The 11529-nt window shown below is 44.7% G+C and overlaps 1 protein-coding gene across 6 annotated transcripts; it reads right to left on the bottom strand.

Annotated features, from left to right (window-relative positions):
* Positions 1 to 853: 853 nt before the first annotated feature.
* On the bottom strand, positions 854 to 11204 carry LOC139385576 (spartin-like). Of its 6 annotated transcripts, XR_011628965.1 has the most exons (10): positions 10879 to 11117; positions 9606 to 10426; positions 7677 to 7874; positions 5821 to 5968; positions 5494 to 5688; positions 4756 to 4914; positions 4343 to 4433; positions 3606 to 3655; positions 2584 to 3090; positions 854 to 2533 (listed from the first exon to the last, which is right to left on the bottom strand). XR_011628965.1 is itself a non-coding variant. In XM_071130753.1 (9 exons), exons 2-9 carry the CDS (start codon positions 10422 to 10424, stop codon positions 3050 to 3052), a joined length of 1701 nt encoding a protein of 566 aa, XP_070986854.1. In that variant the 5' UTR covers positions 10425 to 10426; positions 10879 to 11117; the 3' UTR covers positions 854 to 3049. The 6 variants fall into 6 exon arrangements, 5 of the variants coding, with proteins under 5 accessions (XP_070986854.1, XP_070986853.1, XP_070986855.1 ...); XM_071130753.1 differs by having other exon boundaries at positions 854 to 3090; XM_071130752.1 differs by lacking the exon at positions 3606 to 3655 and having other exon boundaries at positions 854 to 3090; positions 10879 to 11204.
* Positions 11205 to 11529: the final 325 nt, after the last annotated feature.

Below are 11529 nucleotides of genomic sequence, written 5' to 3'. Positions count from 1 at the left end.
TTTATATCTTTATGTTTGAAGCCTGAAATGTGGCAAAAGGTCGCAAAGTTCAAGGGGGCCGAATACTTTCGCAAGGCACTGTAAGTGGTGGACCACTGGTGTGTGACGTGTAGCCTATAGTTTAATTTTGAGCAGAAGGAAATTCACTCTGCTCTTTATCAAGAACCTGACAGATACAGGGTATCTTTCAGCGCTCCAACTCACCTTAGCTAGCCATCTCTGTCTTGATTACAAACTTATAAAACATGCAACTCAAATATGTAAATCATGAACATAATATAGAGGTAGGGCTTGAACCTCAAACAATTCTAATACAGTGATATGACATTATGTGATTGAGGAGTAATACAGCCTAATAATAATAATAGTAGTCTAATCATCACCATTATGCATAAATAATTCAAAGTGCATTTTGATTGAATGTGATTCAACTAATTCAAATGTGAATGAGCTCCTTTGCATTCAGGATAAATCGCTTGGAAAACGTGCTGCAAAACACTTGAAAATGATCCTATTTCACTAACTTGATTTCCAGGTAATTTGAGTGGCATCTACATGAAAATTCTCCTTTATGCTAGGTAAACACAAATGCATTTCTGAATATGATATATTATGCTTAAGCCAAATACCTTTGGCCCATATTTCATCTAATGGGATAGCCGAGTCCGGCCTGGTTGCCAGTCTGTTCAACTATTACATGCCATTCCTTGCATTCCGTGTCATTTGTCAAGATAGAGAGTAGGAGAGGATTGACACAGAGACTGGTACCCAGACTAAGTCGGGTCTACTATGAAGTAGAAATGCCCAGACAGACAGATGACATGCTCTATCCAAACCGATGATATACAACACATTCTTCTATAGCTTTTTATTACATATCAGATATTTGGTTAATCATCAGACCATGTGACTATTTGTTCACATAGGGCCACAGAAGCACAGAGCCATTATTCGGAAAATCACAACCACTTTGTGAGAATGCTGATGTGTATTTAATGACTGCATGAGATTTCAAGTTCACACAAAAAGACAGTTTGCCTTCACTTAACCCTGAAGGGGAAATATTACTGAAGACAATTCACATTGAATAAACATCAGCCCAAGGTAAATAATGAATGGTAGACAGCATTACAAGTTAAATACAGTATGTTGACAACATAACACATATACGACGACACTAATCATAACACACTCAAATTGTGCCGAAACTGTTAATGTATTTATATCTGTCATTTTTCCATAAGGATTTGTTTGATGTCATAGTTAAAAACAATTGTCCAAATGTTAATGACATTGAATATGATTCTCTTTACATCACATGAAAAAAAAAAATTGTTTGTCCTTTCATAGAAAATTAATGTCACAGCTTTAAAAAGTAATAATCAGATACCAAGTTGAAAGGATAGGTTATAGATTCTCAAAGATAATGAACTGGACCACGGGACAATACAGTAGCGTGGGCTTGCTATCTGTAAGGTGGCTGCATTGGCCTATGGTTACAGTAGCATACAGCCTGTAGTAACTGGTTATTAAGGCATACTAAGCAAACCATAAACCATTCTCAAACCAGTTCAAACCTCCACTGCTTCTACGTTTGGATTGACTCTTTCCTCTGCATTACAAAGTCACATGACAAGAGTATACCTTCAGAGAACCCTGTTCCATCTGATATAGTACCCTCAACGGCTATATAACTATTCCTGTGCATGCTTGGGTTTCGTCTTGTTTCACACATTAACATTATTTAATTGATTAAAGGAACCCAAACATGTATTCTTATAGCACATAGTTAGCATGCTGATGGGTTTCTCCCCCTCCCCTTTTGCAAAATTCCCAGGTTTTCCAGAAATCATGGTTGGAACTTCCAGGAATCAGGAGTGAATTCATCTTGAAACCCAGAACCCAATGCAGGCCTCAGGTTACGGGTGGGGAAAGAGACTTGGTGGGAATAAGCAGAACATCCAGATTCCTAAAACCAGAATTTCTGGAAAACCTGGGGATTTTGGGACAGTTACCAGAATTGTGCAACTCTACCTCAGTTACACCTTTACTTCTAGATACATTAACTGTGAACAGTATTACTACAGTACTACTGCAGTAATACTACTGTTACTACAATAGGTCAACAGCAGTAGTCTTGAAACAAACAGTTCCATCTGAAATTTAAACAAGAATCCTGCTTTCAGTTTATATTCATATCACCTACGTGACTTTTTAAATTCCGGTGTCCTCTTCTCACCAACATTGAACACAAATAACTTAGCGATTATACATCTGCCTACCTACACACAACGTCCATCTTAGTTACTATAATATTTGACATTATAATGTCATTATACCGTTCATTATGAAGATTAAAGTGCTTAACAGTTGTATCAAACCCTAGTAACATTTCTAGAGGCTATTAGTCAACTAAAGCATTTATGTATAGATAGATTTCTTTATAGAAGAATACAAATCGTGTTGTAATTAAAGCTCATAAAGGAAAGAGAGGAAGAGGACACGGGGTGCATCCCAAATGGCACCCAATTCCCTTTGTAGTGCACTATAAATCAGGAATAGGGTGCCATTTTGGAAGCAAACCTAGCCTCTACTCTAGGCACTTGGGTAGATCTGAAAGAATAGGATATGTTTAATCAATATGGTAGTACCTCAGCCTTTCCCTTTGACAGTCTATGCAGGTAGAAGTTGCCAATTTGCTTACACCTATCCAGACCTCTCATTTCTACACCAGTGCACTGCGGGTAAGGGCTATGGTAAGTGTCATGGGGTTAGGTGTTGACTGTCCCAAATTGCACCCTATTCTCTATATTTTGTCTGGTCAAAAGTAGTGACAATATGGAATAGGGTGCCATTTGGGACGTAGACTTGTTCCCAGATGGGGCCTATTTGTCCCGTTTCTCTACTTGTTTCTGGTTAGTATTAGGGTCCCGTAGCTGGTAGTCCTCCAGGATGGCCACGGCCGTCTGTTTGCCAGTCTTCTTCACCGCAGCTTTAATGCCCAGGTTGTCAATGTTGAAGGCGGTGACACCCATGTTAATGGCTGAGTTCACAGCATGGTCTGTGGCCTGGCCGGCTGCAGCGCCATACCTTATAATCACACACAACCAACTGTTGAGAGGGGGAGGGCTGCAGGAAGGAGGGCAATTACAGGGAACAGCAAGGACAGCAACATGCAACTAGCATTAAAGCCCCCACCCATGCAGATCATGAATTCAACAGAATTATTCAAGTTGTCTGACTATTCATAAATCTATAAATATACAACTGATTATATTGTGGGGCTGGTGACTGCACTTATTTCTACAGATAATACACATCAATTCAATAAGTGCATCAATTCATACTATGATTATGTATTAGAAATAGTTATATTGTTTTCAATAAAGTCAGGAAAAAGAGTTGGTTAGTTAGACACCAGAGAAATCAGTGTCAGCCACATGTTGAATTACAGGAGCATAGCCCAGTAGGATAGAAGAGTAGCCTGTTGAGAGAGTACAGGTGAATCTAGCAGCTTTACATTCAGACCACCTAGAAACAGAGGCTAAGCCTTGGCCATGCTGCTCGTTATTAAGGAGGGTTCATTAAAGGCTGGCTTTAAATACATGTCTTCTTGTCATTAGGAGGGTCTAAGATGTTTTGTAGACCCCTAAATCTGAAAAATAAGTGGAAGAGGGAAATGTACAGTAAGTGCTTGCTTGTTTTTTGCTTAATAAACACAAGTGAGTGTTTGCAAGATACACGCAAAAAACTGGTTTAGCAAAACCAGGTCTAGCAAAACCTGGTCCAGCAAAACCTGGTCAAGCAAAACCTGGTCTAGCAAATCCTGGTCCAGCAAATCCTGGTCCAGAAAGCAAAATAACAGACATACACATCCGAGCTAGGTGGACAGGAGCAAATGTAGAGTCAAGCAAGTAGTACTGCCAATCAGACATGGTGAATGAGCTGAGCACAGAACACATTCGGCTGGTAGCCTAGCGGTTAGAGCGTTGGGTCAGTAACTGAAAGGCCCCTGGTTCGATTACCCAAGCAGACAAGGTGAAAAATCTGTCCATGTGCCCTTGAACAAGGCACTTAACCCTAATTTGCTCCATGAGCGCCGCACTACTATGTCTGACCTTATAAAATAACACATTTCACGTCACCTATCCGGTGTATGTGGCAATACAACATCTTTACTTATTTTGACATGGAGGCGTCTCAAATGGCACCCCATTCCCTATTTAGTGCACTACTTTTGACCAGGACCCATAGGCTCATCGAGTGCCATTTGAGACGCAGACATGTTGAATGAGAAGAGCACAGACAACACGTTGGTTGAAGTGTACAGAGAAAGACTTACTTATGCTTGACAGTGTTGACGGTTTCGGAGGCAACAGAGACGGTGATGTTCTTTGCTGCTACTTCCAAGCCAGTCCACATGGTAGTGAAGCCTTCAGGTAGGATGACAGGAACCACAACAATGACTAGACACTTGGTAGAATAGGGGGCACATCATCCATGTGAACCATCCTTAAGGACAAGACAGACCAATAGGAACGACGGCCATGAGTAGCGGATGGCCGTCCTATAGCCTCTGGCCATAAAACATCGGCCGCCATTATCTATTCATTTCCCCTGAATCTCCACTGTTCGTTGACAGCCAGCAGGTGATCTACTGCGCACGGCCAACGTTTGTGTTGTTCTGTCTTGTCCTATACAATGAGTAGTCTAGTGACTATAACAACCACAACAGTGACAGGTGTACACATGTACCTTGAACTCCGCTAGCAGCCACCACCATGGCTCCATCAATGTTGGATCGTCCATCTTTGTCTTTCTTCATGGACTCCGGGACCAACTTGCCTCCATGTTTCTTCACGTGGGGAGCTAGCTCTCTACCCACACACCCTGCCACCATACACACACCGTCCACTACAAACACACCCCGTCATAACACAACACGAACCCCGTCATAACATAATACACACCACCACACACAGTCCACTACAAACGCAACACACACACACAACATCATAGCACAAAACACATCCCATCATAACACAACCAGTCATAACACACACCACTCATAACACACACCACTCATAACACAACACACATCCGTCATAACACAACACACACCACCATACAAATCATCAACTACTAACACAACACACCCATCCACAACCAATCAGACAGTCAACTCCTTCCAACACCAATCAGAGAGTCAACTCCTTCCAACACCAAAACCAATCAGAGAGTCAACTCCTTCCAACACCAGAACCAATCAGAGAGTCAACTCCTTCCAACACCAGAACCAATCAGACAGTCAACTCCTTCCAACACCACAACCAATCAGACAGTCAACTCCTTCCAACACCAGAACCAATCAGAGAGTCAACTCCTTCCAACACCACAACCAATCAGACAGTCAACTCCTTCCAACACCAGAACCAATCAGAGAGTCAACTCCTTCCAACACCAGAACGAATCAGACACTCAGCTGCTTCTCACCAAGGAACTGGCTGACGCGGACAGCGCCCCCGGTGGCCTGTTTGGCTACATGCAATCCCTTGGAGACAGAGGGGCTGACGTGGGCTGGCTTGTCCTCTGGGGTGATGTGCTCCCGCAGTTTGGACGCCCCCTTCTGGATGGCTATGCCAGTGAACTCAGCCCCCTTCACCAGGCCCCAGCTCAGCCACGATGCCCCTGGATGGAAAAAAAACACAGTAGGTGTGAGTGAAACACAGCATACATTCCCTAACCGTAACCCCTACAGCCTCGGGTTAGGATGCCATTGGTTAAGGTTAGCGTTGTTGGGGTTAGGGCCCTGGGTCTGACCTGTGAGGATGCCGCTGGCCACTTTCTCACTCCACTCTGGCAGGTTCTTCTCCTCCTCCTCTGCTGCTGCTGGGGCCTCCTCTTCCTCGAGGGGAGCGAGGGACACCTTCTGGCTCAGGTTGATGCTGTCTGCTGCCTCATTTGGAGCCTGCAGCAGCAGCAGGACTTGTATTAATATGGTGCTTTGAAAGAGCGGTTTTATGACACCTGGTGGTGTACATGTACAGCATTGGCAGAAGAACATAGAAGTTTGATTAACTCTGCTTCGTTGTCATGGTCCTCTTACAACAAATACAGGACTGGATAGCCTAGCTGGAGCCTAGTAGACCCTGCCTCATGGTAACTTCAAGTGCCTTATCCTAACTCTCCTAGTCACATCATAGTAACCTCCTAGTAGTAGCCTCCTGCTAACCTAGGGTGCCACTTCTCCCTCTATCCCCATCCTGATCACAACGTCTCATTCTTCTCCAAACAAAGAAAAAGTCACCAGACATTTCAGATGTCTCCTTGCTTGAGGAAAACAGACAGAGGGGCATTGTTCTAACACCATAATTGCTATTCTCAACAAGACACAACCTCCTAAATGTACATATATTCAATATGTGATCATGAAACGCCTACTTGTTTATTGCATTCCATCCCAGAAGCAGCTGTCCATGTGAGAGGTAGTTTATCAACAACATGCCCTCAGTTAAAACCTGGCTGAATACTGTTGCTCGGAGACAGAACCCCCGTCTGACTCCATTACTGTAGTGACTACTGAGGCCGTGTTGTGTTCTAGCCAGATAAGAGCATTAGCACACATTAATGCTCTTCATCTGCCTGACGTTCTAAATTCCCTAACTGCTGAGGCCAGGCGTATTCAGGGAGCAAGCAGTGCAGTAGAGCCTTTAGTGTATGTATCCCAAATGGCACCCAATATCCTACATCGTGCACTACTTGGGACCAGGTCCCATAGAGCTCTGGTTAAAAGTAGTGTGCTGTGTAGGGAATAGGGTGCCATTTGGGAAACATGGACATTTCTTCCTCGACCCACAGTGTCTGCCCTATACCCTCAGTATCTGCCCTATACCCTCAGTATCTGCCCTATACCCTCAGTATCTGCCCTATACCCTCAGTATCTGCCCTAGACATTGAGAAGGCCCAAGACCCACAGGTGAAGTAGAGCGCCTTACAGCAGCAAGCAGTCATTTTCACACCAGAATAGAGCAGCATTTACATCATTAGTAACATCAGAAATATGGACCAATCAAATATTGACCAATCAGACTGAATCGTTATTGAGGCTAGAGAGAGCAGAATAGCTCATGTTAATCTACTACTGCGTTAAATCTAGGCTGTCCGAAATGGACCACTATTCCGTATGCTGTCCACTATTTTGACCAGGCTCTGTTCAAAGGTAGGGCACTATGCAGAAAATAGGGTTCCATTTTGGGATAAATCCCTAATTTGAATCTTACATTCCACTGGGATCATTGTCTGGGAAATAAGAGAACACAGAACAACACTTGGGAATGACGTCAAACTGTCGCTGTTTCTGAATCTGAACTGCTGATTAAGAATGGATGTAGGCAACCCTGTCATTCTTTTCATCCAAAGTCCATATAACCTTCTGCACAAGGTAACGTGTCATGGTGTGGTGTGACAATGACTCAAATACACCTGAAATCAGCAAAAATGCATCGGGCAGAGAGACAGATTTATAATTCTATTACTAATATTCTATTACTATTCCTTGGACCACCAGACACCTTCATATGAGCCAGTCAGAGAGCAGGACCCTACGGACCATGGTCAAATGTAGTGCACTATATAGGGAATAGAGCGCCATTTGAAACACAGCCTCAGCAGCTCACCTGCACCCGGAGGTCTGTCATCTGGGACAGCAGGTCCTGGAACAGCTGTCTGTCTTCTATAGACAGTTCAGAGGACAGTACAACGCCCACGTAGGACCCCGGGGCAGACGCCATCATGTCGGGGAACATGAACACCCCTGTGTTACACAGCAGGACGGGGGAGTCAGTGGCCATCAGCGGGTACAGCCAATCACACACCTGGAATACATCAACAGTATAACCCATCACACACCTGGAACACATCAACAGTATAACCCATCACACACCTGGAACACATCAACAGTATAACCCATCACACACCTGGAACACATCAACAGTACAGCCAATCACACACCTGGAATATATCAACAGTATAACCCATCACACCTGGAACACATCAACAGTATAACCCATCACACACCTGGAACACATCAACAGTATAACCCATCACACACCTGGAACACGTCAACAATACAGCCAATCACACACCTGGAACACATCAACAGTACAGCCAATCACACACCTGGAATACATCAACAGTACAGCCAATCACACACCTGGAATACATCAACAGTATAACCCATCACACACCTGGAACACATCAACAGTACAGCCAATCATACACCTGGAACACATAAACAGTACAGCCAATCACACACCTGGAACACATCAACAGTACAGCCAATCACACACCTGGAACACATCAACAGTACAGCCAATCACACAAGACAGTACAGGGAGTTTATACGGAACGACTAACCTAACCCCCTTCCCCAGACCAGGTTTACTGGGATATTCCACAATGACAAGTCGACCCCAACCCACCCCAACTCCATGATACAGTACTGTTAACTCACTGTGAAGACAAACACATCAAGTGGGCTGTTACTATCTCTGACACTCCCATATAGCCATACAGCTGTTGATTATATTCAGGCCTTGGTGAAACATTAATAAGAGTTGTATTATTTCCATTTCCTTATCTTATCACCAGTCTCAGTACATGTTTACACACTTCAGGTGCATGTGTGCTAAATACTACGGTCTGACATAAACGTTCTGCCATGTAATTCTACAGTGCATCAACGGGCCATTCAGTCACCTTAGTCCTTTAGTCTGAGTCGGTCCAGTGCTGAGGTGTGGAAAGCATGGGGACAGTATTACTGAGGAGGGGACAACCTTCTCCACTGACCTACTCACTTCAGACACACAGCGTGGGGTGTTTGTGTGTGTCTGTGTGATTGTGTTATCGATCTCAGGCTCTGTTCAAAGACTAGTGGTGCTGGTGTAATATTCTGTCCATGTGGCAGGCAGCAGACAGACCTCTGGCTCTATGCTGCTGCTGTCTTGTCATGACACCACAGGGACGGGGAAACCAAAGAGGGAAACCGTTCCCCTATAATCTGGCTCAACTAGGCCTACATTCCTACATACAGGAAACACAGGGAAGATTCAACACCCTGTCTGTCTCTTTGCTGTAACTAGTTGTGACACAGATATCTGTAAACCTGACAGAGTGGCCACTGGGGTTTCCCACCATGACATCACAGAGAACTCCTGCCTGGGATTAGGGCCACTGAGTCACTAATCACATGATGTAGGACACAGATCATTAGTTAGCCTACCCCACATATACACGAGCCCAATCCTATTCTAAACACCAACCACACACACACACACACACACACACACACACACACACACCTCTGTATGACAGGGAGTTTATGAGCAGAGGCAGAGCAAATAACTTATGATAAAATTGTGTTAGAGTGCACAACGGATACAGAGAGAGATCAAAGAAACAAATACCAAGAACCCTGTGATTTCATCATACACTGAAATGCTGAGATACAATAAGTGTTGACACTATATTGAGGGCACTGTAAATGGCAACACCCACAGTAGACAGTGACTAGAATTCATCACCCCATCCCCCCACATCCCTCTTACCTGCAGGAAGGCTGGGGGCCGGTTGGGCACTCTCTCTGACTGCTGGCTGGTGAACTTGACCATCCGCAGGTACCCTGGGTAGGAGGGAGCACTGACCTGGCCGTCAGGTGTGACAAAGAATATCTGTACCCCGTGAGGCAGGAAGAAGAGTTCCTCTCCATCCTCCCCCAGGCTATGAGGAGAGGGGGGAGAGGGGGACATGAGGCTGTAGAACTCCTCTCCCACCAGCGACATTTCTCCAGACTCTGTCCCGTAGGAGATAGTCAGGTGGCCGTCAGCCGCCTGGGAAGAGTAGGCTGGGGGCAGCTCGCCAGGCACCACAGACTGTCTAGTGGGAGAAAGAGGCAAGGAGGGAAACACACTGCCTCCCACAGCTCCACCTTGGCGGTTAGTCATCAGCAGCTTGGGTGGAGACGGCCGCTCTGGTTTCTCCTTCTCCAGTTTGGGGTAGAGGTTTGAGTTAGATGCTGTCCCGGGGACTCCATTAGAGGCATCTAGAGGTGGTGGGAACTCAGGGTCTGGGCTGGTCTCTAGGACCGCCAATCGAGTGGTGATGTTGTTCAGAGTCTCCTGCATCTTGTGCTGCATCTGGCGGGCTGACTCCCAGGAGCACCCCACACACTCATGCCCCTGTGAGGGCACACTGATGGCCCTGAGGAGGTGTTGGCGTCCCTGTGTGTACTGGGCCAGGGCCTGGGCCTTGTGGCCAGCTTCATCCTCGGTCAGGCCCCTGTTGATGCACTCAAAGGCCTTCTCATAGCCGTCTTTGATCACCTGCAGCCTGGCTCTGTCAAAGGCATCTTGACTGGCTTCCTCCATGCCTGCAAAGAAGACAAGAAAATACATCCATCTGATGAGATATCTCTACGAGGATCTGTTCACACCACAAGTAGCAATCTAACTGGCAAAGGTTAAATGATAAGAATGAATTACCAATAGCTAGCTAAATAGCTCAATTCAAGGAAGCAACAGTTGAGAATCTCAACAACAGCTAACTATTTAGCTAGCATAGCTCTTTACATGAATTATGCATAAAGTCAAAGGCAAGCAATACCATTACTGTAACTAGCTAGCTAGGTTTGCAACGAGAGTAACTTATTACTTATCAGGTAATAACATCTAAATCCCCTGCTTGAATAGCAAGCAAGCCAATTAGTTAGCTAGTTGTGTGTACTTTACCCTTGGGGTGTCGGTAGCTAGCTAGCTATCATGAAAACAAAAACACTTTAAACATTTTGTCAATCAAAAGCCATCTAATCTGATAAATCATTACCCGCTAAAGTTAGACGACAAGCTCCTGTCAAGTGAATGTGATCAACGTCTGACGTCTGTCTTTTTAGCAGTCTGAACTAGATTTCAAGCTTTTCTAGCAAGGGAAGGTTCTGTGTCATGCGCCTCCAACAACCATGTTAGGCTAATCAACAAAATAAAATGTAGCGAGAACGAGATCCCCGACCCTCAAAGAGTTGAACTGGTGGAATTCTGGAACAGTTTTGTAATCTTCTGTGTTTACACGTCTTTTCTACGGCGAAGTATAAGAGACAAACAGTTCAAAGTCATAAAGTAAGTCACGATAAGACTGATGAGCCAGAAGAGGGCGCTGTTGCTCTTCCCTGACAGAAGGGCCACAGTTTTCCACTTTGCCCCAGCCTGACAAAGTGAGAGCAAAGAGAATCTGATGGGGGCATAGCTGCGGGAAGGAGTGCCCTCTGCTCATACAGGAGTAATAAAGGCCTAATGCACTAATTTAGTGAGTTTATTTTATTCTACATTTTACATTAAACATGTATTCTTTAATTGTTATTTATCATGGGATGCTGCAGCACCCTCAGCACCCTTCCTTCCAGCGGCTATGCATTCATTATTGAGTCAAGTGTTAGTTTTACACTTAAGACATGACTCTACGATGTTTGAATTTTGTCTC

Source organism: Oncorhynchus clarkii, chromosome 27, assembly GCF_045791955.1.
Source record: "Oncorhynchus clarkii lewisi isolate Uvic-CL-2024 chromosome 27, UVic_Ocla_1.0, whole genome shotgun sequence".
Lineage (NCBI taxonomy): Eukaryota > Metazoa > Chordata > Actinopteri > Salmoniformes > Salmonidae > Oncorhynchus > Oncorhynchus clarkii.
Note: the sequence above shows the minus strand (reverse complement) of the source record. Positions and strands in the feature narration are given on the sequence as shown.